Genomic DNA, 23,918 nt, shown 5'->3' on the forward strand with positions numbered 1-23,918 from the left:
CAGGAAGCAATAATCATTAAGGAAAAGTTTGATGGATTGAAATATATTAAAATTTAAAATGTCTATTCATCAAAATACACCATCAGGAGAGTGAAGAGGAACTCTGAGAGTAAAAAAGCGAAAGATGAGGGACTTCCCTGGTGGTCCAGTGGTTAAGACTCCGAGCTCCCAATGCAGGGGGCATGGGTTCGATACCTGGTCGGGGAACTAAGGTCCCACATGCCGCACGGCGCGGCCAAAACATTAAAAAAATAAATAAAATTTAAAGTAAATAAATAGAAGTGAAAGATGTATTTGCAACACATGCAATTGACAAAGGGCTCAGAGCTCCTTCAAGAGAACTGACTTCAGGGAGCATAGGTGACCCCAGCCCAGCTGCTACCCCACTGTCCTCCGCCAGCTGGTGCAGAGGCCCCAGCACAGGGAGGCACTAACGCAGGCCCCTGCTGCAGAGACCAGGGTTCCATTCCTCTATCAGGCAGCTTTGGTTCAGGGCTGAACGAAGCTTTCTTAGACACCATCCTCCTTCCTCCCTTCTCTCCTTCCCAGGGGCAGGTCTGCATCACGTAGAAGACTCTCCCTGCTTCCTTCTGTTCCTTCCTCTTTACCCCTCACGGCCATTTCTCCCAATAAATCTCTTGCATGTCTATCGGATCCTGTCCTGACATCTTCCTGGAAGACCCGAACCAACATAGATTATTTCCAGAAAACATAAGGTACTTGTAGGGATCAATAAGAAAAAGACAAACAACAGGTAGAAAAATGGGCATGAGAACTGAAAAGAGAATATCCAAATAGCTAGCAAGTGTATGAAAAAGGTGCTTGACCTCAACAATGAACAGGGACCTGCAAATAAAAAACGCCGAGTGATATCACGACACACTTATCAGGATGGAAGAAATGAAAAGATCCGATAATAGCAAGTGCTGGTGAGGATGTAGAACAACCGGAACTTGCAGACCCTGCCGGCGGGAATATGGAGTCTGGGATGATCTTACTAGAATTGCAGGAATATGCATTTCTGCTCCCAGGTGTGTACGCAACAGAAACGTGTGCCCATGTGCATCAATAAACATATACAAGGATGTTCAGAACAGCAATTTTCCTAATCGTCCCAAACTGAAAAAACTCAAATGTCTATCACCAATAGAAAGAAGAGAGACTTTGCAAAGGAAGATTATACAAATTATGCAAAAGAACAGGTTACAGTTACATGCAACAATGTGGATAAAACTCATAAACTCCACGTTGAGCCATAGAAGCTTAGACATAAAAGATATTTGTGTCGGGACTTCCCTGGTGGTGCAGTGGTTAAGACTCCGTGCTCCCAATGCAGGGGCCCGGGTTCGATCTCTGGTCTGGGAACTAGATCCCACATGCATGCCGCAACTAAGAGTTTGCATGCCGCAACTACGGAGCCGGTGCAACCAAATAAATAAATAAATATTTTTTAAAAAGATATTTGTATGACTCCACTTCTGTAGAGTTCAAAAACAATAGCAAAACAAAACTGCAGCATTTAGTGATGTGGGCTTAGGGGGTAAGATGATATTGAGAAGGAAGGGAGTGATCACTATGAAAAGCATGTTGTGTTTACCTTGGGGGGAGGAGAGGGAGTAATTGGGAGGGGCATGAAGGGGAGACTGAAGGGAGGGTGCTGGCCATATTCTCTTTTTTGACCTGAGGAGAAGGGTGTTTACACAGGTGTTCTCTTTGTGATAAATCCGTGTTGATGTACTTCTCTTTAAACATGTCCCAATAAAAAGGATTGGGGGAAAAAATACTTTCTCATAGTGACAGTCACTAACCTGCTCATTGACAAAGCTAGACTTAGATCATAATTATCCCCAACTAAGGTTAAATCCAAGAATTTTTTCAGTGGACATTACCCCTTCTGGTACTGTGGTAGGCTGAAAAATGGTCCCAAAGATACCAGGTTCTAATCCTTGGAAACTGTAACCATTACCTTATTTGGAAAAATGGTATTTGCAGATGTGATTAAGTTAAGGACTTTGAGATGGGAGTGGGGCATAGGGGAGAGGACGATATCTTGGATTAGCTAGGTGGGCCCTAAACATAATCACGTACAGTATCCTTATAAGAGCCGGGTAGAGGGAGACTTGAGTACACTGAGGATGTGAAGATGGCAGACACTGGAGTGGTGCGGCCACAAGCCAAAGAATGATGGCAGCCATCAGAAGCTAGCGAGGCAAGGAACAGTGTCTTCCCAAGAGCCTCCAGAGGGAGCATGGCCCTGCTGACACCTTGACTTCGGCCCAGTGATACTGAGTTCAGATTTCTGGCATCCGCAACTGAGAGAGATCAAATTTCTGTTGTTTTAAGCCGCTCTGTTTATGGTAATTAGTTCCGGGCAGCCACAGGAAACATTCAGGTAGTACCTTCAAGAGAACTACACGCATTTGTATAGCTAGTGAGGTTTAAGCTGGGGGCAAAGCCCTGCTTCTTGGTTGGTGGGGGAAGGGATGCTGTGAAAGTAGGAATCCCTGAGCCCGGAGTCTGGTCTCCCGCTCTGCATTCCTCACTTTGGTCTATGGGGTTCTGGGCCGGGCTGCATTTATAATCTGCTCCTCCCAGCTGCCCCATCACCGCGGCAGATTAATAGCCCTGACTCTGTGCTGTGCAGCCTCCCCAAAGCTGGTAGCTGCACACCTCAGGATGGACCCGGACACCTGGTGGAAGGGAAAGAAACCCTGTGCTTGCTACGCGGAATCCAAGTCCTTGCTTGCTAAGCGCTCCGTGTTGGGCACCCAGAGAGATATGGGAAGGGGTCTTCATCTTGTCAGGGAGGCGTGAGAGAAACACGGACAATTAAATAGCTATACAAGCATTTACCAGGCGGAGACGGGTCAGGAAGTACTATATACTAAGGACCAGGTGAGAGGTACGAGTTGTTAGTAGTACAGATGTACAATCCCTTATCTGCCTTTCCCAAATCCGAAACACTCCAAAACTCCTAAGTTTTTTGGTAATTCATCTGACAGTAAAATCTGCCCTCAACTGGCCATTTGAAATTTTTATTCAACCTGCTTTGTACGACTGTTCATTCATTTCACTGCATAAATATTAATGCATTTGACCACAGGGCATTGGCCCAGACCCTTAGGGTATTACGTAACATAGAATGCACCCTTCTAAGATCTGCCAAATTCTGAACTGTGAAATCTTGGGTTCTAAGAGCTTTTGCTGAGAGATTGTGGACCTTTAAATATAACAGGGGTTTAAGTGGAAAGTTTGCCCGAGATCCTAAGGGGACAAATAGCAGATGCCAAAGAATGTTAAGAGACAGAACAGCCACATAACCTACAAAAGGAAATTGGCTCCCAAACCCTTACTCTGAGGGAGTAAGAAGAATTAAGAAGTTAGAAACAGAGCAGAGGGGGATGAGAAAAAGATAAGAAGCAGCCATCTCCAGGGGAAAGCAGGGCACCTTGTGAATGATGTTCAGGAATTTGTGCATTATCTTGGGGGTGATGGAGACACCGAAGGTTTTAAACAGAGGGACAGGGGCTTCCCTGGTGGCGCAGTGGTTAAGAATCCGCCTGCCAATGCAGGGGACACGGATTCGAGCCCTGGGCCGGGAAGATCCCACATGCTGTGGAGCAACTAAGCCCGTGCACCACAACTACTGAGCCTGCGCTCAAGACCCCGTGAGCTGCAACTACTGAGCCCGTGTGCCACAACTACTGAAGCTCACGCACCTAGACCCCATGCTCTGCAACAAGAGAAGCCACTGCAATGAGAAGCCCGCGCACTGCAACGAAGAGTAGCCCCCGCTCGCCGCAACTAGAGAAAGTCCGCGTGCAGCAACGAAGACCCAATGCAGCCAAAAATAAATAAATAAAAATAAAATTAAAAAATTTTTTTTTTAAATAAGTAAACAGAGGGACATTACTGAGGAGCTGGGTTCCCTGTGAATGGCTGGAGGGGAAGGAACAGGACAAATCAACGCACAATCGTCTCTTTGATTTTTTACGGTGGTGACATGGCCTCTAGGGGCTGGGGTAAACGTTTGAGGAAGAGCCATTTGTGTGAAGAACCATGGAGACAGAATGGAAAATATGGGGAAAGGGGCAGGGACACTTCTGTGAGGGAACAGCACAGGTAGCGATCCCAGATTAGGGCGAGGAGGCCACTGACAGTAAACAGGGAGACCCGTGGTGTCAGCCCCTGGGATTGGATGCGTCATAAGCGGGAACACTGGGGACACGTCCTGATTATCTCTGGGGGCGTTTCTAGAACCAGTTAAGAAGTGGGGCAGAGACGTTTGTTACAACAGACAGACGAGGGAGTAAATATCAAGCAAAAGTTGTGAGATTCGTGGAAATCCCACCACATCTTGGCATTTGTTCCCCTACTCTGCCCCACCTGTTTCTGCAGTAGGGGGAGGAGGAGTGAAGGACAGTGCTGGTGGGGGGGCGGGGCCAGCAAGGGGCGGGGCCGGCAAGGGAGGAGAAGGCGGCGGTGAAGAAGGGGTGAGGCCTTCCAAAGACAGCCCAGAGGGGATGGCTGGGCAGGGTGGCTTTGCATAGCAGCTTTCAAGGTTCTTCTGCTTCAATGTTTCCTGGGAAGCCTGTGAATTTACTGGAAGAGGGATCCAACCCACCTTCCTGGGTAACCGCCAGTGAGATTAGGACTGCGTAGTTCCCCTCAGTGGGATGCAAGGGATTCACACCCAAGCTTCCTTGCCCTGGGAGCTACTATTGGTGGGGTTCCCACCTTCCCTGCCGGCTCAGCTATGTCCCCCCTCTCCTGGGGATGCCCTCTGAGCCCCTCGTTCAGCAGGGCAGGACAGCTCCCCTGGATTGAGGTCTCAGCACTGTGCTAAGTGCTTTATATGTTACCTTGTTTGATCCTTTCAATTCAACAATACCTTTGAAGCAGGTACCAGTTTTATAGATGAGTAAGCAGAAATTTAGAGAGAGGGATGAGACCAAGTTCAGACAGGAAGGACAGAGAGGGAGATTTGAACCCAAATCTGTCTGACTGCAAAGTCCAGGCACTGGAGTGGATGAGACATTGCCTCAACCAGAGCTTCAGGGGGCCTCCGGGGCGACTGTCGGCCTGACCAGCTACTGACAGTGGTTGGACAGGAACTGAACCACCCGGGGCTCTGATTCAAATCCTGCCTCACCTGTCAGTAGGTAACTCGGCTAAGCTCCTCGGCAGGATACTTAACCTCCAGAGGCCTCGGTTTCCTCAGCTGGGAGACGAGGATGGTCGTCTCTGCTTCTCAGGATGGTTGTGAGGATTAAATGAAGGGACCCAGGGGCGGACTCAGAGTGGAGTTTAGTAAATGTCACCTGTCGTCACATCTTCTTGTCACCCCTCCTGGTCCTCACACTTCAGGAACAGCTATTGTGAAGGGTGTCAGGAACCTTGGCCGGTGTTCTCCTCGGTGCTTCGAAGAAGTGGTTATTGAGGAAGAAATACAGCTCTGTTGGGGGTCAGTGTTTATTTTTATAACTCTGAACTCTGCCTTTTTCTTTTTTTTTTTTTTTTTTAAAGGATTTTCTTATTTATTTATTTATTTATTTATTTATTTTTGGCTGTGTTGGGTCTTCGGTTCGTGCGAGGGCTTTCTCCAGTTGCGGCAAGCGGGGGCCACTCTTCATCGCGGTGCGGGGACCGCTCTTCATCGCGGTGCGCGGGCCTTTCTCTATCGCGGCCCCTCCCGTCGCGGGGCACAGGCTCCAGACGCGCAGGCTCAGCAATTGTGGCTCACGGGCCCAGCTGCTCCGTGGCATGTGGGATCTTCCCAGACCAGGGCTCGAACCCGTGTCCCCTGCATTAGCAGGCAGATTCTCAACCACTGCGCCACCAGGGAAGCCCGCCTTTTTCTTTTTTTAAAAATAAATTTATTTATTTATTTGTGGCTGCGTTGGGTCTTCGTTGCTGCATGCGGGCTTTCTCTAGTTGCAGTGAGCGGGGGCTACTCTTCGGTGCGGAGCACGGGCTCTAGGTGCGCGGGCTTCAGTAGTTGTGGCACGTGGGCTCAGTAGTTGTGGCTCGTGGGCTCTAGAGCGCAAGCTCAATAGTTGTGGCTCACGGGCTTAGTTGCTCCGTGGCATGTGGAATCTTCCCGGACCAGGGCTCGAACCCGTGTTCCCTGCATTGGCAGGTGGATTCTTAACCACTGCACCACCAGGGAAGCCCTGAACTCTGCCTTTTGAAGAAGTGTTCTTTATATCTGAAGTGAAATCAATAAAGTTTCTGGTCCCAGAGGGGACCTTTGGCTGAGAAGTAACAAGAGAGAGGAGGCAGCTCACTCTTCTCCAAAAAGACAAGTCTCCCTCCATGTGGAAGCCGTTTCCCACTCTCACTAATCTCTCCCGGTTTCTGCCATGAGGGAAAAGACACAGCCCTCTGAAAAAAGGGGCTAAGTTTGAGGCGCATTTTCTTTGGCAGCTGGCTGTGGATAGGGAGCTTTTGATCTGATGCAGCAGGAAGGAACGAGCCCCGTCTAGGCTCTTGGAATGACTTTGATTCTTAAGTTACAAGAAGCAGAATGAGTTACAAAGCAGCATTCTCTTCAAGGCCATGCATATGATAGGGGCTAGACTGTGACTTAAAACAGCAAAGACAGGGAAAACATGGTTCTAGAATAACAAGTCCTTTTTGGAATCGCAATGGTAATAATAAATGGGCTAGATGTGCCAACGATGTGTGCCAGTGACCTCTTCTGCGGACCGTCTGCAGCCCGGCTTTGCTTCCTGTCACTGCCTCCCCCCTCGGGGCCCAGCTGCTTGGTCCAGGGCAGGCACCTTACCCCAGGCCTGCCTGCTGTGAGGTTGGCCAGCAGCCTGGGCCAGGCTTTGCCATGAGAAAGAGGAATGGGGCGGGACTTCTCTGATGGTCCAGTGGTTAAGACTCCACGCTCCCAATGCAGGGGGCCTGGGTTGGATACCTGGTCAGGGGACTAGATCCCACGTGCGTGCTTCAACTAAAAGACCCTGTGTGCTGCAACTAAGACCCGGCGCAGCCAAATACATAAATAAATAAATAAATAAATAAATACATTTTTAAAATTAAGTATTAAAAAAAAAGGAATGGGACAATGGGATTTCCTTTCTGAGGAATGTTAGCTAGAGGGTATGAGAGAATGAGGGATTTTGTGGCAAGAGCAGGCTGGGGATGATACTTTGAGGAACCCAGGAGGGAGGGTTCAGTGGGAGAGAGCGCTGCAGGCCCACAGTATCCTGAATGAAAGAAGCAGCTCTGAGAGAAGACATAGATACACAATGGTGGAGGAGGCTGGTACACAGGGCTGGTACACAGAGCCCAGCCCTGAGAGGAGGGTCCCCAACTTCCTGCTTGTGATGGGTGGCCTGGCTTCACTGTGTCTCCTGCTCTGGCTGGGCTTGACTGCTGGTTTTTCCTAGGTCCCAGGGACTTGTACCCTCACCATAAGCACCCCACCCCATTGTTTAAGGAACACAGATGAGTTAGTTCCCTCAAACAAACGAACCTTCTAGAAACAAATCCCACACCCGTTATGAAGCACCTACTATGTGCCAGGCACTGTCAAGTGATGTATACACATTATCTCATCACATCTTTACAACAACCCTAGTGAATACTGATTGCATATTATAGATGAGGAAACTAAGGCTCAGAAGGTAACTGACCTTCTGATATGCAGCTAGGATATGCCTGTCAATGGATAAATAATCCATTAAACATGGTATGTTTAGCTGTCAGTCCCACAGCAGCTGTCTAGACCTGTGCTCTGCAAACTTTAATTTGCATATGAATCTCTCTAGGATCCTGTTAAAACGAAGATTCAGATTCAGTAGGTCTGGAATGGGGCCTGAGATGGGGCACTTTTAACAAACCCCAAAGTGATGCTGATGTCGTGGATCTTTAGGGCAGTGAAAATACTCTCTATGATGTCATCATGGTGGATACTTGTCCTTAGACCTTTGTCCAAACCCACAGAAAGTACAACACCAAGAATGAGCCATAATGTAAACTATGAAGTTCAGATGACTAGGATGTGTCAATGTAGGTTCATCCTTTGTAACAAATGTACCACATTGGTAGAAGATGTTGATATGGGAGAGGCTATGCGTGTGTGAGTACAGGGGGCATATGGGAAATCTCCGTACCTTCCCGATTTTGCTGAGAACCTTAAAAACTGCTCTGAAAAAATAAGTCTTAATACAAAAAAAAAGAAAAGGAAACCTAAAACCAAAAACCCCAGTGATGCTGCTGCTGCTGGTCCGTGGACCACACTTTGAGTAGCAAGAACCTAAACCAACTTGCCAAAATTAAGCAGCCACCTGGTAAACATTAGCGTCCTTAGGAGGGGCACTGCTTGCAAAGCTAATACTATAGGGAAGTGACAGCACGTTACCCGTTTCTGAATGCACAATGGGACGGCACGTATTTCAACCTGTGAGTTCACTTTGTATAGTTGAAGTTGCGGTTAATTTTGATGTTGGCTTGCTGTTAAGATTTGCTTAGCATCTTAGCAGGTGTGACAAGTCACTCAAGAGTGTTGTCAGTCATAGTCATCTGAGTGGCTCCCCTGGGGATTAAGAGCCATCTGACGCTGTGAAGCTCAGACTACAGAATACTTCCCGTGTAGTCTGTACAGATGTGTGTCGAATCAGCCAGGGTGTACCTTCATCTAGATGTCTGGCCCCATCTCAGGTTTTTGCAATGAGAAACTCTAGGGTGGGGCCCTGGAATCTGTATTATTAACAAGTTCAAACCACCCCACTCTCATGCTCAAGTGAACCTGATGGGAATTTCTGGCCCAGATGTTTTCTGAGGTCCCATCCGCCACATGCACTTTTATGGCTTCCTGTCCCACTGCCATTGGAAACACAGAAAAAACTGAGCATGCGGGGTGGCGGGCAGTCAAGGAAAGCGAAACACTTTGAAATCAACCTACCAATCAGCATGATGACCAAGTTTGCCGCCCCGTATTTCTCTATCTCGTGAATCCAGTGAGGAACAGACTCGAACGTGGACCGCCGGGTGAGGTCGTAGGCAATGATGGCCGCGTGGGCACTGCGGTAGTAGCTTTGGGTGATGGTCCGGAAGCGCTCCTGGCCTGCAGTGTCCCACACCTGCATCTGGAGAAGGGCAGGAAAGGGGGTCCGCATCAGGAGTTCCCACCCCTGATGGGAACTTGCTCGCCTAAGTCGTTCCCTGGGTCTCACTTCTAGAGATCCAAATTCAGGAGGCCTGGGGTAGGGCCCAGGGATCTGTCTTTTTTCAGTTGCTCCCCAGGGTAATCTGGATGTGCTTTCAGGCTGGGGGCCGTCACCTAAGGTGCCCTTCAGTGGGAGAGGTGGATCCAATGTCCTAAGGTCTGGTGTTCTTTTGCCTTCCTACCACACTCATCCCTTCGTCCAGATGTTGGGCTTTATCTTTTGAGTCTGTCCATTGATGTTAATGCTGGAAAAGGTGATAGCATTGGCTGAACTGTTTGGATTTTAAAGGACCATTCGGCTGTTCATGTTTAGAAGTGTTATCATAATACTACCTTCCAATTACCGTCCCAGGCAGTGGCATCAATTTATACCCCCTCCAACAATGTCTGAGGGTACCTGTTTCTTCATACTCACATTATTTATAAAATTTATTTTTTAAAGAAAGTTTGCAAACATACACAAAACTAGAGAGAATAAAACAGTGAACCCTCATATATCCATATAATTATCAAGATTTTGCCACTCTTGCTTCATGGAGCCATTTCTGTTGATTTCTTTGACGTATTATTTTAAAGAGAATCCCAGACTTCATGTCGTTTCATGCCTACTCCCATCAATATACATTCCTAATAAAAATGGACATTTTCTTATATAACCGTAACACCATTATCACTGCTAATAAACTTTTCAATAACTCCTTAGTATCATCTAATACTCAGATCATATTAAAATTTCCTGATTGGCTCCAAATGTCTTTTTTTTTAGAAATTGCACTTTTGTTTGATTTAATTAAAAAAATTTTTTTAGCTGCACAGTGCGGCACGTGGGATCTTAGTTCCTGGACCGGGGATCAAACCTGCGCCCCTGCATTGGCAGCGTGGAGTCTTAACCACTGGCTTGCCAGGGGGGTCCCTCCAAAATGTCTTTTTACTATTGTGTTTGTTTAATAAGGATCCCACGCAAAATCCATTTATTACATTTTCACCAACACCTTTTGATCTTTTTTGATCAAATGGGTAAATGATATTATCTCACTTATTTTAATTTCATCTCTTTAATTATGAGTGACAGTGGGCACCTTTACTTTTTCACATAAATGTATGAGCCAGTTCATATAAAATTTGTGAAGTAGCTGTTTTGTCTAATCTGTGGAGTGCCTACGTTTTGTATTTGGTTGTTGGTCTTTTCTTCGATACTTATCAGAGCTCTTTTCACGTCAAAGAAATTAGCTCTCTGTCAGTTCCATATTTGCAAATGTTTCTTTCCAGTTTGTCACTCATCTTTGACTTTGTTTATGGTATTTTTGAATATGTAGAAATTTGACCTCTATATGATCATATAGAAGCGTATTAATTTGACCTTTAAATAGTTAGATGGAGCAATATTTTCCCTTATGGCTTCTGGGTTCTTGTCTTACTTTAAAGCCTGATTTCTCTATTCCTCAATGATAAAAATAAATACTCCCATGGTGGTTTTTTTTCCTGGTATTTTAATGATTTCATATTTTATATTTAAATCTTTCACACCTCAGGCATGTGTTTCGGGGTTAGGAACCATGGCTAAAAGAGGCAGACCCGCCCCTGTCCCCCTCTGACCTTCACTTTCTTGCCGTTGATCTCCAGGGCACGCACAGTGAAGTCCACCCCAATGGTGTTCTGCTGCGCCTCTGTGTAGACCCCGGACGTGAAATGCTGCACCACACACGTCTTCCCTACATTGGAATCCCCGATGAGGATGATCTTGAACAAATAGTCAAAGTTCTCATCTGCTGCCCTGGCTGAGCTGGAGAATTGCATTGCTCTTGCCGCCTAGAACAGATCAAGGAAGAAAAGAAGGAATTCAGTCCCCAACCTTTTTGGCACCAGGGACTGGTTTCGCGGAAGACAAGTTTTCCTCTGACGGGGTGGGGGGCCAGGCTGGTTCAGGAGGCAACGCGAGCGACGGGGAATGATGGGGAGCGATGGGGAGCGATGGGGAGCAGGGTGAAGCTTCGTTCGCTCGCCTGCCGCTCACCTCCTGCTCTGTGGCCGGGTTCCTAACAGGACTGGTACTGGTCCACGGCCCGGGGGGTTGGGGACCCCTGTGTTAGTGAACAGCTACCAGGGGCCGGGAACTATTCTTGGCACTCGGGATTCAGCACAGGACAAGACAGAGGGAGGTCACTGTTTTCCTAGCACTGCCATCCTCGTGGGACAAGGACGTTAATTACTGGTCAGGTAAGAGGGAGCTGCCTGCACAAACCCCACCTGTCCTAAGGGAGTTAACATTACTTTAGGGGTGACCTTGGAATGAAGAGGTTCTACTGCTGTTCTCTGCTGGGCCCAGGACACAGTCAACACTCTCAGATGACAGCATTGACTGAGACTTCCCTGGCGGTCCAGGGGTTAGGACTCCACGCTTCCAGTGCCTCCACCGCAGGGGGTGGTGGGTTTGATCCCTGGTCCTGGGAACTGAGATCCCACATGCCTCGGGGCCCAGCAGGTGTGTTTTACCTGCCAGTCATCAGGTGGGAGACATGCCTAGCTGTCAGCCTATCTCCATGTCACACGGGAGGAAGACAAATTACTGGAAGACTGAATGGCCAGGCAACCAGCAGCAAGCATCAACGAGACCTGACAGACAAGTCAGTTTCGGGAAGAGTCACATAGCCCTTTTCTTCTGGTTGGCACCTGCTTTTTCTTGTGCTGGAAATTATGATGCTGAGAATATTCAAAATGAAAGCTGTGGGGAATTCCCTGGCGGTCCACTGGTTGAGACTCTGCGCTTTCACTGTCAAGGGCCCGGTTTCAATCCCTGGTTGGAGAACTAGGATCCCACAAGCCTCGAGGTGCAACAAAACAAAATGAAACAAACAAAAAAACCCTGTGGTTCGAATGTTTGTGCCATACTCTACCATAGGCTGGAAAAGAAAGTTTCTCATGACAGCGTCTCCCAAACTAACCGATTATCAGAATTACCTGGGAAGATAATTAAATATATATATATTCCTGGAGCCCATCTTAGGTCTGCTAAATAGATTTAAAAACATGCACACACACTCCCAGGTGATTTGGATGACTAGCTAGCCTTGGGAAGTGTTGACCGACACAATCACCCACCTGAAACTTTATTCCCACCTTCAGCGTCTCTGCTTAAATATCCACAGCATCTCAGATCACAAGGAGCTCACTACCTCCTGAAAAAAATCTATGTTGTGTGCACAGCTCTAACTTACATGGGGTTGAAATCTACCTCCCTGAGGTTTCCATCTGTGGACCCTCGTGCTACATCAGGACTCCTATTCCACATGACAGCACATTCCTACTTCACAGCCCAGCAGATATTTGGAGCAGCACCCATGTCCCCTCATGGCAGGTATACCCGGGCCCTTCAACTGTTCTTCGGTTGTGTTGGGTCTCCTCGTCAGATGTCCCTTAAAAATACAGGAAACCTTATTTCATTTGATGACGAAACTTGATGTGCTGCAAATTGTTCCTGCCTATGACACCCTTCTTGATTTCCCCCAGTTTCGGTTTTTGGTTTTCTCAGAAGTCATAGAAAAGGACAAGTCTGTATCATCACACAAATTAAAATCTGTACGTAAAAACCGCGAGCTTTAAACAGATGGAGGATCCTCACTTCTCTTGGACTCCTCTGAAATCACTGTGGCTAAATGATCCAGCAGACACGAGACATAATCAAACAACTCTTCCCCGGGCTTTTCAAGTAAAGAAAGCCATTCCACTTCCGGTGTCTTATCCCTGTAATTTGAGCTGAAATCTTACTTCCATGACCCCCCCCCCCCCAACCAAGTAAGTCCTCAGGGTTTCCACAAAAGCCCCCTTCACCTCAGCCTACACGCCCTGCAAGGAGAAACAAGTGATGCCCACCCTCCAACACCCTCCATCCTGCATCCTGTAACCTGCACCTGTTGCTTACCTGTCTGGCTCTCTCACCTCTGCCGGGGGGTAGGTATTGTTTGCTCTTTCTCCTGGTTTTCCTTTTGGTCCTCCGTGCCCCTTCTTCCTCCTGTCTCGAGGCGTGGTGGGAACTGTAGTTCTGTCCCCAGGTGTCAGGTTTGGTGGCCTGAGAAAGTGAAAGGAAAGTGTCAACCCTCCCTCCCTCCGCCTCCCCCTCCCTCCCCATCCGGAGGAGCTGCCATTGGGTACAAAGCACGGGGTGAGGCCACACTAGGTCACCTTTCCTCGGCTTCTTAGCCTCACATGTTATCCAGCAAACCCAAAATGAAAAGGACCATCTAGCTACCTCAGCCAACACCTATTGAGCCGCCCTGCTCTCTCTTTCAGCTCACATTCTCTTAGGCGGCCCTTACCCCCAATTTTTCCTGGTGTCCCCTGTTTGGCTGGGGTGGGGGTGGCTAGTTGAAGGACAGCAACTTAAAGGAGGAGACAGATCTGGGTTTTGAGTCATTTAACTGTTTTGTGGACTTGAATAACCTTTCCTGAGGAGCCACTGAGAGAAAGGAGGTGATCCAAAGAGAAGATTAAAAAACTAAAACAACTGTGAATTTGCAGGGGAAGAAAGAGCTGAAAAAAAAATGTTTCCTTCCCCCCACAAAATGTACCCCAGAACCAAGGTTAATTTCTAGGAAGACCTGGAGTTCGTCAGTCCCTCATGCTGGCAGGAGAAGCGTGGAGCTGAGGTGAAGTTTCCTTTTTGTTTTTTCCCCACAGAGTCTGGAAGAGTCACTGCTTCTAGCATGGGGACCAGATCAGCTCCACTCTGTGGAACGTGCTGAGCAGGCAGTTAAGCTATAGGCACAACATGCAAAACAGAAACATCCCGACTGATAAAATATTAAACTGGTGTAGTGGTTTCAGACTGTGGGCTGAGACCCGTTAATGAGTCATGAAGTCAAATTTAGTGGGTTGTAACCAGCGTTTTTACAGAAAAGATTAGGAAAACAATTCAGAATGCATTCCATGGAGTAAGAGTATTGTTGCGTGAGCTGTTTGCATCAGTTGTGAGCAGGCACGTGTGTGCTGGGGGTGATGTAAGATGTATTTCTTACTGCGGGTTGAGGCCTAGCGCTGAAACAGAGGACAATTTACTCACTACTCAAGAACATTTCTCCAGAAAACCTGTAAATGATGATTTATCTTACCCCAAATTCCATTTACACATCACTTTCAGGAACCTCTCTTTTGGGGAGGATAAACCCAATGTTGGCAGGTAGAGCAAGAAAACAAAAGACACTGCCCAATACTGCTGCTGCATACCATGCTTTGTTGTTGTTGTTTTTTTAAATCTTTATTTTATTTAAAGAATCCTAGTTTGCATTCAGCATGAGGGATCTTAGTTCCCTGATGAGGGATTGAACCCGTGCCCCCCAGCAATGGAAGGGCAGAGTCCTAACCGCTGGACTACCAGGGAAGGCCCTGCAGACTGTGCTCTGAAAGCCACAGTCATGCGTATGCGGCTTGAAAATGAAATGTAGGTCAAGAGCCACGACACATGTATGGGCAGGGGCAGGAAATAAAACCCGTGAGATGTGTCAGTGAGGTTAGGTGTCAAAATGTTTTCTTCTGGTAATGATTACTGATAAAGAAAAAAAAGAAAAAAAAAACCCCGAAACCAAAAAACCCCAGCTGACTCAGACTTCACACTTGGATTACCTGAGAACTTGCCTGAAGTGGGTACTGTCTGCCTGGCAATGTAAGGGGGAGATTCCTTTCTTCCTTTGCTATCTCTTAGCGTGTTGCCTGTGATGTGCGTCACAGTCTGGTTCAAAGTGTATTCAATAATAAAACTGTTTTCTAATCTGCTATCTTTGTGGACGGGTTTTCTGGGTTGAAAGACTTAAATTTTTTTTTTTTTTTTTTTCCCTAGCAGTTGAAAGAGAGCCCAGGAGGGCAAAAGACCCTTGTTCAGAGTCGTGTGTTGTAAGGCCTTCAGTTTTTGCTTGAGGCTGCCAGGATCTTAACACTCATTTATTTGGGTGATGGGGGTGGGATGTACAACAGTGAATTATACCGACAGACTAATAATCCTGTCCTTATGGGCAACTGTATTTAATTCAACAAAAATTTAAAGCTTATGCCCTCATGGCAGGTCAGTAGCACACCTAGCAGCGCGTTTCTTTCTCTCAAAACAAAATGCAGAATAAAGGTTTTTTGAAAAAAATATGATTTATATACATCATTTCTTCCCAGATTATATCCTCTCTCTCCCGCACTGCTTCTTTCCTAACAGTCCTGGCCGTTGTCCGTCCCCCCGACCCCCACTTCCCCCTCGAAGCTGCCGGGTCCACCCAGGCCTCCGGCGGCGTCTGGAAGCCTACACTCCCCCCTCCCCTCCCCCTCCCCCTCCCCTCCCCTCCCCTCCCCTCTCCTCCCCCTCCCCTCCCCCCCTCCACTCCCTGCCCATCAGCCCTCAGGTAAAGCCGCGCGGTCGGACTACAACTCCCAGCATGCCGCGGGTACCGACGGGTCACGTGAGTGCCCGGAAACCCTGGCCGCGGCGTCGCCGGTGAGGTGGCGGCGGGAGTGGCAAGCTTGCGGGCGCTGCGTAGCGAGAGGAGCTCCCGGCCGGCCGGAGCGCAACGACTACTGCGGCACTCGGGTGCGCGAGCGGGGGCGCGCCGGGCCCGAGCCGAGGAGGGTCGGAACCCGGCTTGGGGCGGGGGCGGGGGTGGGGGGCGCCGCAGTCGAGGGCAGGTCCGAGGAGCTTCCAGGCGACGAGGGGACGGGGCGGAGAGGCAGAAGGTGGCGGCCGGTGGGTGTGGCGCCGCGGGCAAGGCCGGCCACCCCTCGTTCCCTCCACTCTGGGCCTGGCTCCTCGGCGCCCAGGTGCTCCGGGACCTGGCGGGGCCGGCGAGTACCGCAGCGGAGGGGAGCGGGAGGATCGGGAGGGCCTCCGGGGAGAGCCGGCGGCCGGGCCCCACGCCAGCGCGGCGGCGGGGGCGCCTGTGCAAGAAAGGGGTTTGTCGTCTAGACCAGGTGAAAGGTGCCTCACAGGTAGGGCGGGCAGGCTTTTGGAGAGGATGTAGTGAGGCCACAGAGGGAGGAGGGTCTTAATGGAATAACTGGGCTTTGCTTTTTGGTAACTACCACGGTCTCGGTCAGGAATTTATCTGATCGCTTTTCGTCATTAACTCAGTATTCTTGTTTGCAGAATGTGGTCTGTTTGTTCTCACTTCTCACGGGATTATGGGAACGTGTCCACAGGGTTTTTGGTGTTTCCAGAAACTAGGCGATCCCCTGATAACTTACTGAAAGGATTGTAGGGATTTCCTGGGGTGAGCAAAATATTCTTAATGGCCACCTTCTTTCTTCAGCGTTTTGATGCTTGAATTCTTTTTTTCCCATTTGTTGAATGTTTGCTGTATGCCAGGCACTGTACTTACTTAATTTATTTTTGGCTGCGTTGGGTATTCATTGCTGCGTGCGGGCTTTTCTCTAGTTGCGGCGAGCGGGAGCTACTCTTCGTTGCAGTGCACCGGCTTCATTGCGGTGGCTTCTCTTGTTGCAGAGCACGGGCCTAGAGCACAGGCTCCGTAGTTGTGGCGCACGGGCTTAGTTGCTCCGCGGCATGTGGGATCTTCCCGGCTCGAACCCGTGTCCCCTGTATTGGCAGGCGGATTCTTAACCACTGCGTCACGAGGGAAGCCCCAGGTGCTGTATTTAGAACTCTCTATAAATTGTCTCATTTAATCTTTCAGTGAGGAAATTGAGACTCAAAGAAGTTAAGTGCATGGTCTAGAATTCCAGCTGGGACTTTTATGCCTTTGTGTGGGCCGCGGTGTGGCTTCAGATGACAATCTTTTATTAATCTTTGATATCCGGTCTCTGCATCAGAAAATAACCCTGAAACGATACTTTCATAAGCTCAAAGTCGGTGCACTGTCTTGTTGCTCACTAGCTGTCAGGATCCAGTGTATTAGTCATTGTGTCAGGTTCTGATTTGTCTTGTTCACCAGTGATAAGGAAATGTCATGGCAATGACCATTAACTTGAGTATAAGTCCTTTGTCTAGGAGAGGGAAAGATTTTTATCTTGAAAACTGTTGTCTTTGGAATATGTTCAAAATAGGTAGGAAGAACGTGGTTCAGGGAACCCCTAGAGAATTTTACAGAAAAGTGCTAGGTATTTTACATCTGTGGTAAGGAACAATTTAAGAAGAGAGACAAATTACAGGAAGACTTGAGTTGTGAATAAAAGGATTTACATGATACAGGGAAACGACTTCAAATGAGGTCATGTGGGATAAAAAAGATACTTGTGTAAATTACAGCATGCACAACTGTCACAATAGGCGAGCTCAACTATCCATTTAATACTTTTCCCCCTACCTCTTTATACTGAGTATACATAATCATTTTACTTTGCAAACATAAAAACTGAAGTCTAGGGAGTGAAGTAATTGCCCTTTTTATTTAAGCGTGTGCGAGAACCACTGTTACTAGTAAGGTGCTTTTTTTCCATCCTGGATCTATACTTCTGTGTTTAATGTGTGATATTTTTAATTACTGTGTTTTACCCAACTTGGGATGTTTTAACCTTTTAACCTTCTCTCTTACACAGTATAATGTAGGGTCTAGGGTCAGGTCTGGGTTTGAATGCTCCTTTCACCTCCTAAGAGATATTACTTTCTAAAATCCATTTTTTTATCTGTAAGACGTGGTGAGAACTAAATGCAGTGGCACATGGTGAGTGCCTAGCACAGGGCCTGGCACTTTGAAAGCAGTCAGTGTTGGCCGTCAGTCAAAGCATTCATTCATTCAGAAAATCTTTACTGATCATTCTAAATGCTCTGCTAGGCCCTGGGGTTATAGCTGTGGTGTTAAGACAGATGTGGAGCTTACAGGTGAACAATAAACATGTGAACAATTAAAGCAGATAATTAGATTGGGAGAAGTGCTGTGAAGGGAAGAAACAGATGGAGATGGGAGAGGTAGTAACAGAGGGAGACCATTTTAGATAGGACGATCCAGGCAGCCACTCTAGGGGATGACACTTGAGGCTGAGCCAAGGAAAGGCAAGAGCAAGCCATTTGCAGAGAACCAGGAGAAAAGCATGTCAGACAACAGAACAGCAAATGCGAAGTCCCAAAGCAAGGAAGGGCTTGGTGTGTTCAGGGGCAAGAAAGGGATTGGATGCTAGGGAGACGGTAGCCGTGTGGAGGAGTGATGCTGGTGGGGGGCGGAGCTAGGCGGGCACAGGGGAGAAGGAAACGGCTAGCTCCACACCGTACACTGGCAAAGGATTGGGAACCACCCAGATGTCCCGCAGGAGACTGGACTGCGGCAGCTCTGTAGGTGCAGATGGGGTGGACCTCCAACCTCTGATAAGTGAAGAAAAAAAATGGTGCAGGATAGTGTGTGTTGTATGCTCCCATTTGTGTATGTGTGAGTGTGGGGCTACGCCTGGAATGCACGCACAGGTGCAGGTTCTGCAAGAATGCAGAAGTAATGGTAGGAGCCCCGGGTGACGTGAGAACAGGGAGGGAGGTGTCACCGTGTACATACCCTTTGAACTTTCTACCGTATGTGTATAGCATCTACTGCATACAGGTTTTGGAGGCCGTAGCAAAACTCTTGTTTTGTGGTTTTATATGAGTCTTGGGAAACCGTGAAGAAGGCATTTTAAGCAGAAGAATGACAGCTGATTTATGTTTTAAGATATGTTTCTGGCTGATGTGTGAAGAGTGATGGGCAGCAGGGGGCTGGTGTGTGTGCTAGATGTACAATAGTGAAACCCTGCAGGAGGCTGTTGCACTAGGCTTGGTAGAAGACGTGGGTGGTTGACCTTGGTAGTGGCTGTGGGGATGGAGAGAAGAGGATGGATTTGGGCTGAATTTTGGGGTGAAGAGGACTGGATTTAGTAGTGGGTTGGATGCGGAAGCTGAGAGGAAAGGAGAAATGAGGGCTAAGTGTTAGTTGCCTTGGTGGTACCATTTTCTGAGGGCAGTGCTGGGGACGGATGGGTGTGGAGGGAGGAAGTGAAGAATTGTGAAATTGTGTTTCAGCTCCAAGGAGGGCTCTCAAGTGGTTGGTTGGCTGTGCCGCTGGGAGCCCTGGAGGGTCCGAGTTAGAGCTGGCGCTCTAGGAATCATTGGCAGAAAGCCGTGGTACCGGATGAAGGGGACAGAGAGCTTGGAAGTTTAGAGAGAGAAGTGTAAGTGGTTATCTTAGATGTTGAGAAAGCAGGTCATTAGGGAAGTGTGGACTTGCTGGGCAGAGCTGCATGCCCTTTGAGGTTTGTGGTTTTGAATCTGAAAAGTGAAACCAGCCTGCTCCTTTGATTTTTCTCTGGCAAAACTCAACCACTTGGGCCTAGGGGAGGAGGCCAGAGGCAAGCAAGGAAAAAAGGCCCGTAAGGGAGATAGTCCAGATTCTAAGTTGGGAAAGAAGGGAATGAGGACAGGAGGAGGGTCATGGCTGAAGGGAAAAAATGGGGAGGTGACGTAATTGGGAGCTTGCTGAGGTAAAATGACTTTGCAGTGGGGAGTATGAAGTAAGCAGTTTTCTGGAAGGAAACAAAGCAAGATGTTTGAAATGCAGTTTGGGAGGTGATGCACTTACTGCTTAGTAGATGACACGGGCCGGGTTTTGACCACGGAGTGGGTTTTTCTCGTGGGATAGAGGAAAAGATTGGTGGGAAGAGGACAAGGGTCTGTTAGGTTACCCATCTGGGTGTTGACATGAGACAGAGCAGAGGGGGGACAGCAGGTGACCAGGAGACGACGGCTGTGAGGGGCAGGGGGCAGCGAGGCCCAGGAGCTTCGGAGAAGCTGGGGTCTCGGAAGGAGGAGGAGTGGTTGTGAGAAGGAAGATTGCTTCTCCCTGAGAGACCCCAGAGGAAGCAGTGTTATCTGGGGGCAGGCAGGAGTCCGCCAGGGTAGGAAAGGTAAGAACTCGCAGAACAGGGTCATGGTATGGAGAAGTAGATTAACTGCTTCTCTCCATTTCCAGAGAGCCTTTCCTTCCAATGGGGGTGGGGTGGGGATGGGTCCGATGAGGTGGAAGTGGCCGGTGATCTGCTTTTCTGCCAGTCTCTCCCCTTTCCACTCTGCAGTCTGTTTCCCCCAAAGTGTTCCTAATATGAGACAACTTTATTTATTTATTTTTTAAAAATTAATTAATTAATTAATTTATTTATTTTGGGCTGCATTGGGTCTTCATTGCTGTGCACGGGCTTTCTCTAGTTGCGGCGAGCGGGGGCTACTCTTCGTTGCGGTGTGTGGGCTTCTCATTGCGGTGGCTTCTCTTGTTGCGGAGCACGGGCTCTAGGTGCCCGGGCTTCAGTAGTTGTGGCACGTGGGCTCAGTAGTTGTGGCTTGCGGGCTCCAGAGTGCAGGCTCTGTAGTTGTGGCTCACGGGCTTAGTTGCTTTACAGCATGTGGGATCTTCCTGGACCAGGGATTGAACCCATGTCCCCTGCATTGTCAGGCGGATTCTTAACCACTGCGCCACCAGGGAAGTCCCTACAAGACAACTTTAAATCTTACTATGTTTGAGTTGGAATGGACTCTAAATATGTATGGAAAGTGAAATTTGGGGACTGTTTTATATTCCAAGGCCGTGTTTATAAGGGGGAGATTGCCCTCTACCTGGACGTGTCACATGTGAAGCCATCTTTTTATTCAGCCTCGATCACACAATATGGAGCGTTCCATCCTGGAAAGTATGTTGTGTGGGTGATCCTATAGGATCTCAGAAAGCTTCTTACAAATCAGATGAGTTAATGATCATGAACTAGCCTTGAAAAGTAGAATAGGGCTCAATGGTTCTGCATCCTTTTTGATGGCAGGGATCTTACTTTTTATGGTTTTTTTTTTTTAAAGGTCATTCTTGTTCTCACATAACAGTTGTATATTTAGTATCCATGGACTAAGAAAATACTAAATGACAAGAAACACTTAAAATGAATTTTGGCTTTATTAATTATAACAGCATTTACATATGCTTGAAAAATGTTAGACATTTGTTCAGTCTATATTCAGAGCTGGAAAGAAAATGGTCTAAAAGTAGGATGTGCTTAATAGAGTCGGACTTGGCAAAAACTCCGTGCTTCTGCAGGGCTCCAGAGCTCACAGATGATCAGAAATCACTTCTGTGATGTAGGACATATAAACGCAAGGTATCGTTATTAATGATTATGATTATATAAGACCAGATGTTATGGGCTTCCCTGGTGGCGCAGTGGTTGAGAATCTGCCTGCTAATGCAGGGGACACGGGTTCGAGCCCTGGTCTGGGAAGATCCCACATGCCACGGAGCAGCTGGGCCCGTGAGCCACAATTGCTGAGCCTGCGCGTCTGGAGCCTGTGCCCCGCGACGGGAGGGGCCGCGATAGAGAAAGGCCCGCGCACCGCGATGAAGAGCGGTCCCCGCACCGCGATGAAGAGTGGCCCCCGCTTGCCGCAACTGGAGAAAGCCCTCGCACGAACCGAAGACCCAACACAGCCAAAAATAAATAAATAAATAAATAAATAAGAAAATCCTTTTAAAAAAAAAAAAAAAAAAACCAGATGTTATAATAGTATTCATTTTAAATGGCATTCTGCCAACATCAGATGAATGTTTAAACTCTTTTCCCGTTGAACTTATTAAGCATTTTCTTCCCTGTCACTGTAGCTAAGGAAAAGGTGGTTTATTTAGAAACTAAATCCAGATGGTCTCAAACGGCTTGGTAGTCATTTAACAGCATTAATGTAACTGTACAGGCCTGAAATCCACAACCATTATTGCCGAAGCAAGTAATTCCAATCTGTTGGAGCATACATTTTTGGAATTATTCTCTTACCTAATTAATTATAGAATTTCATAACCCACAACCTTTTCTGAAGTATTCAGTACAGTGTTTTGAGTTGTGAGTGTGTTCAGGTCAAAGAGCTATGATATATAAAGAATGGTTAAAACTTTGAGTTGTTTCACTTGGGTGTCATGTTTAATTTGGGGGTAGAGGTAAATTTAGCAGTAACACTAGTAGCTCTCGGGTTTGTAACCTCCTGGAATTACAGACAGAAAGTTTATTTACATTTTGTGAGTGGAAATTTGTTGTCTTACTTGGCTCATAATTTTGTTTTAACATTTTTCAAGGAGAATGATTATATGAAATTAACTGTATTCTCCTGATGTGGGATTAACCCTGGGCAGATCAGTGGCTAAAATAATTATCTTAATACCTTACATGCATTGTTTATTTTGGTCTCAGAAGAGATAGGCCATTTTACACATGACAATCTGTGCTTCAGAGAGGTTGATGTGTCCAAGGGCTCACAGCCAGTAAGTGAATCAGCTATAATGTTTATATAACTTTAACCATCTCAACTTTGTATCTTTTATCCAAAAGTTTCAAGAATGGCCTTTCAGCTGGGTCTCTCAGCAGTTAAGGTTTTGGGTTCATCTACCAAGCAGTAGTATAAATTGTAATAGAGAACGGGAGTATAAATAGCAGTTACAGGGAACACAACCTTGGGCAAAGTCCTGTGATTCACTAATTTTAGTGCTGGAAGCTTTTGAGTTTGTCTCCTACCTTGACTATTATTGTAGTATGTTTATCATACAAGGTATTTTGTTAATTTAATTTTTTTTAAAGCTTTTTTGTTTTTGTTTTTAATTTATTTTTGGCTGCGTCGGGTCTTCGTTGCTGCACGCGGGCTTTCTCTAGTAGCGGTGAGCGGGAGCTACTCTTCATTGTGGTGCGTGGGCTTCTCATTGCGGTGGCTTCTCTTGTTGCAGAGCACGGGCTCTAGGTGTCCAGGCTTCAGTAGTGGTGGCACATGGGCTCAGTAGTTGTGGCACGCGGGCTCTAGAGCACGGGCTCAGTAGTTGTGGTGCACGGGCTTAGTTGCTCCGCAGCATGTGGGATCTTCCCGGACCAGGGCTCGAACCCATGTCCCTTGCATTAGCAGGCGGATTCTTAACCACTGTGCCACCAGCGAAGCCCCTGTTAATTTAATTTAATTTTTTCCTAATATGCAGGTAAACTATAGGACTTTGACAATGCTGTGGATGTTTTCCCTCCTGATTATAAAAGTAATATACATGTTTATTGTAGAAATTTTAGGAAAATATATAGAAAACTAAAATTACCCATAATTCCACTGCCCAGAGAGAACTATATATTCCCTGTTTACTTGTAAATATTATGTAAATCTAGAGTTCAGTTGATTGTAAGTCATATCCTACACATTTCACTTGCTGTTTTCTCATGTTATTATAAAGTCTTAATCATCATGTCAAATGATAAAATATTCAGCCATTTGGATATACCATAATTTGTTTAATTATTCCCTTCTTATTGCATGTTTAGGTTGTTTCTGCAGACTCATAGCTGGAGACGTTAAGTGTAGATGCCTACTTTATGCTTAATTAGTCTTGGTGTCAGAGCATGGATGTGGCTTTCCGAGAGGACAGAGGAGAGGTGAGAGGAAGTAGTGGAAAGAGATGGCAGAGGTGTGGCCCTGTCTCTTTCCCCTGTTGCTTTATGACTGGCACAAAGTTCATTTCTTCATATAAGAGAACTCTTCCGACTTTTCGTGAAAACTACCTTTGTGTATAGAGCTGAATGCATCTTGTATTTCTTTAGGAATAAATCCCTGGAAATTGAATTTTTGTGTCAGAGGCTCTCAATGAACATGGCCAGATCGTCTTCCTATAAAATTGTGTTAATTTTCGCTTCCATCAGCAGTGTATGAGAGTTCAGGATCATTAGACCTTGAGCTGCATTGAGCACAGTCTTTTTTAACTATGCAAACATTTTTTGTTACCATAATTAGCATTTCTTGTGT

The 23,918-nt window shown here is 47.1% G+C and overlaps 2 protein-coding genes across 10 annotated transcripts in view; one reads left to right on the plus strand and one right to left on the minus strand.

Annotated features, from left to right (window-relative positions):
• RAB19 (RAB19, member RAS oncogene family) overlaps positions 1-13,170 on the minus strand; it is a 13,972-nt gene extending 802 nt beyond the window's left edge. Inside the window, 3 exon segments of the mRNA XM_007177047.3 lie at positions 8,918-9,101; positions 10,778-10,990; positions 13,101-13,170. Coding sequence (XP_007177109.2) covers positions 8,918-9,101; positions 10,778-10,978 — 385 coding nt within the window. The 5' untranslated portion in view covers positions 10,979-10,990; positions 13,101-13,170.
• Positions 13,171-15,636: 2,466 nt separating this feature from the next.
• SLC37A3 (solute carrier family 37 member 3) overlaps positions 15,637-23,918 on the plus strand; it is a 118,209-nt gene continuing 109,927 nt past the window's right edge. For all 9 annotated transcript variants that reach the window (XM_057550055.1, XM_057550053.1, XM_057550051.1 and 6 more), the window contains exon 1: positions 15,637-15,743. The gene's annotated coding sequence lies outside the window, so the exon portion shown is untranslated. The remainder of the gene's footprint in view (positions 15,744-23,918) is intronic.

The sequence above is a fragment of the Balaenoptera acutorostrata genome, chromosome 7, assembly GCF_949987535.1.
Source record: "Balaenoptera acutorostrata chromosome 7, mBalAcu1.1, whole genome shotgun sequence".
NCBI classification, from domain to species: Eukaryota; Metazoa; Chordata; class Mammalia; order Artiodactyla; family Balaenopteridae; genus Balaenoptera; species Balaenoptera acutorostrata.